Raw genomic sequence first — 3,261 nt, 5'->3', positions numbered from 1 at the left:
CGTTTGAACCGTACAGTAGTTAAATAACAACTATCAGTGGCTGATCCAGCAATTCGAAATAGAGGGGACCTGGAGAGATTTTCACAGATGTCAATCAATCAATCAATCAATCAATCTTTTTTATTAGACCAACTCAGCCACACCATGGTTTGGGCTGAGGTACAGTAAGAAAATTTATGATATGGAACTCTCAGGCCTAAATTTGATTAATAATTTTTCTTTTTTCTCCATTGTTTTAATAATTTTGAAAAAATAAGGGAAGAGATGGGGAAGAAGAGGAATGGGACTGCTCAGCCCCCCCCCCCCCCCCCTTGAATACTCCATTGACTATAAATCTCATTCTAAATACCTGATTTAAAAATTTTTTTTTTTTAGTTGCAGATTTTACTTAATTTTTGTCTTTTCCAGCATCCCTGGGAAAGGGGAGAAGTTGATGACATCATGTGTTTCGGTCCGCTCAAGAGGCTATGTCATTGGGGGCCATTTATCGCCCTCTTTCTGATTTTCTACATTACCACCATGTCAGTTTACTGCGATCTTGTTTACTGGCCTCCGACCCTTGACAGCTACGGGAGCATCGTGCATTTCATCATCCTATCATCTTGGATCTTCTTTATCTTGTTCAATTATTTCAATGCAGTATTTCGTGGACCGGGGTTTGTTCCTTTGGGATGGAAACCGGTAAGTTATAATGCTCTTCTGCAGTACTCACTTATCCACAAGCTTGTACATTTGAGTGTGAGTTAAGTTGAACTACTGATAGACACATTCTGCGAGGTTTCTTTACAGCTGGTCACATGACATATAGTGGGTATTACTATGGAGAATTTCCAGTGTGATCAGTGTTTAAGTATAGGAAAGGGTAATGCTTTGGTTTCGAAAACATTCAACCTACAATTACCTTAGATAATAACTGGCAAGGAAAGGCACTACGATTGTTCAAAATAGTGTTCATTTTTAATTATTCTAGCGTTCAATGTACTTTGTATGCTTTTGAGTTGCTGTGATCCTTCATGTCACATGACCAATCTAGCGGAATGTGTTTATTGTTAATCTTCATGAGTTTATGGGTTTAAGTCGTTAAATGTTGACATAGGACAAGGCATATTCACGTTTTTGGTTCTGAAGGAACCAATCAAACTCTTAAACAGGTTTGGTGTACTGTAAATGCTTGAATAAGTGACACTCTCAAATAACCACTGCTCTTGAATAAGCGCCAGCCAAACTTGATTTTTTTTTTTTTTTTTTTTTTTTTCTACTGTAAAGTAAGCACTGCGGCGCTTAATCCTAAGTATATTATCCTGTGTGTGATGAAACACTCTAAGAAACAGGGTTTTAAATACAATGTATACAGTGTTAAAAAGAAAATACCAGAGTGAAGACACAAGCATTTCTTTATTAACAATTATTTACGATGATGGGCCTACAGAACTACTTCAGAAGGTACACCACACCAATATTTTGTATAAGCGCAGCTCTCGATAGGCGCCGCACAGAAGCATCCAAAAGTGTTATAAGCGCAGCAGCGCTTACTCGAGCATTTACGCTGTCCAGACTATCAAAATTTTCTTCTACAAAAAAAAAAGTTGTATGCCCATATATAGTCATGATGTGCCTATATGTGAGGTCTCACTACAAAATGAGTTTCATCGTTAGAAAATCCAAAAATGAGTTAATATTACACTTTGGTAGATCACATTATAAGCTTTAATTTGGTCTTTGAATGGCTTCCCTAGGATAAATAGATCCAGAGCTGTTAGCATTTAAAGTTTAAGTGTATGAGAACCAAGTTTTGAGAAAATCGGCCTCAAAGATAAACTAACCTGTACAAATAATAGAACTAGAATTACAGAATATGCGAAGAGAACAACATTATTTTAGTAAGAAAATTCACTTAAAAAGTACACAATCATAAAATATAAGTATCAAGTTATTCAAAAACATTAAAATCAAAATTTTTTTTAAATTTTGCCTTTGACCTATTTTGGTGAATATCTCAAAATGACTTCACCAACGATGCATCTCATTTCGTGGTGAGACCTCGCATATATGGTCATGATGTGATGTCATCACAACCATATTTAGACATGTCACATTTTTTTGACAATTAAAATATAATAGTCTGGATATGTGGGATTCAGACAGCATATAAATTGAATGTGATTTTTTTTTTTTTACAGGAAAATTTAGAAGATTGTAAAAAGCTTCAATTCTGTGAAGCGTGTCAGGGTTATAAGTCCCCACGCTCGCACCACTGTAGGCATTGTAAAAGGTAAGAACTACAAAATTAACGTTGTAAGTTTAAATCTACCTGACATTACTGTAGGCCTACAGTATATTGTAAGTTGCATATTTTTTTTAGATCGATATCTAGATTGAAAATACTTTGTTCAATTGATTACAATTTGTAAACTTTTTTTATTAAATTATTGTTAATGAATGAACAACCAACAGGTAGGTTGTCTTAGTGGTCATGGCAGTGGTAGTGGTGCCCACGCTGCGATGGCACCAGAAATCATGTCCGACAGATAGGTCCAAACCAAGGGGCTGACGAAGCCTCGGGCAATGACCTGTACTAGAAAATCTCTAGTAGGGTTTACGGAGAGAGTTTTTATGGCTTAATATGGTTCAAAATGTGCTTTAGACTATAATACTAGGGATTGGCAGTCAAAATAACATTATTTTATTAGCAAATTATTTTTTTTTAATTTTTTAACCCGAGGAACTAGTCGTTCGTTGGACTACGGGTCCATGCCTGTTCGGGGGAGGGGAACAAATACCCCGCTGTCACCACCACTGTGCCCATGGCAACGGTGACAAAGACGACAATGATGATTATATGTTGTATGGATGCTTGAAATATACTTATAACTATGCACATGTTAATTCAATGAACTATTTACCTATTGATGGAATGTGTCTAATTTTCTCAGGTGTGTGATAAAGATGGACCATCATTGTCCTTGGATAAACACCTGCTGTGGTCACTTTAACCATTCTAGTTTCACATATTTCCTCATATTTGCTCCTCTCGGGTGCATGCACGGTGCAACTGTCCTCATTCTAACAGTCTACCATCGAGTTTTTAAGGTAACACTCATTTTTAATAATAATAATATGGATGTTTTTATATATCACTCTGCACAGTCTTAGAGGCTACAGTCACACTGGAGCTTCAAGCCTAGCTTGACTCAGTACGGTCTGTCATGAAAATGTCAAGTGTCCGCGCTTGCCTGGGTCGACCTAATTCAGATTGTAAGG

General features: G+C 36.7%; 1 protein-coding gene across 1 annotated transcript; it reads left to right on the top strand.

The window, feature by feature from the left end:
- Positions 1 to 379: 379 nt before the first annotated feature.
- Positions 380 to 3,090, top strand: LOC117111477 (palmitoyltransferase ZDHHC6-like; the record flags this gene model as incomplete). The annotated part of the gene is made up of 3 exons (XM_033254399.1): positions 380 to 681; positions 2,181 to 2,272; positions 2,934 to 3,090. Coding segments are annotated over exons 1-3 (489 nt in total), but the record flags the coding sequence as incomplete, so codon positions are not given.
- Between the last annotated feature and the right edge of the window lie 171 nt (positions 3,091 to 3,261).

The sequence above is a fragment of the Anneissia japonica genome, unplaced genomic scaffold (genome assembly GCF_011630105.1).
Source record: "Anneissia japonica isolate Jap-2015-1 unplaced genomic scaffold, ASM1163010v1 scaffold14544_len3254_cov92, whole genome shotgun sequence".
Taxonomy (NCBI): domain Eukaryota; kingdom Metazoa; phylum Echinodermata; class Crinoidea; order Comatulida; family Comatulidae; genus Anneissia; species Anneissia japonica.
This window is presented reverse-complemented; position numbering and strand designations above follow the sequence as displayed.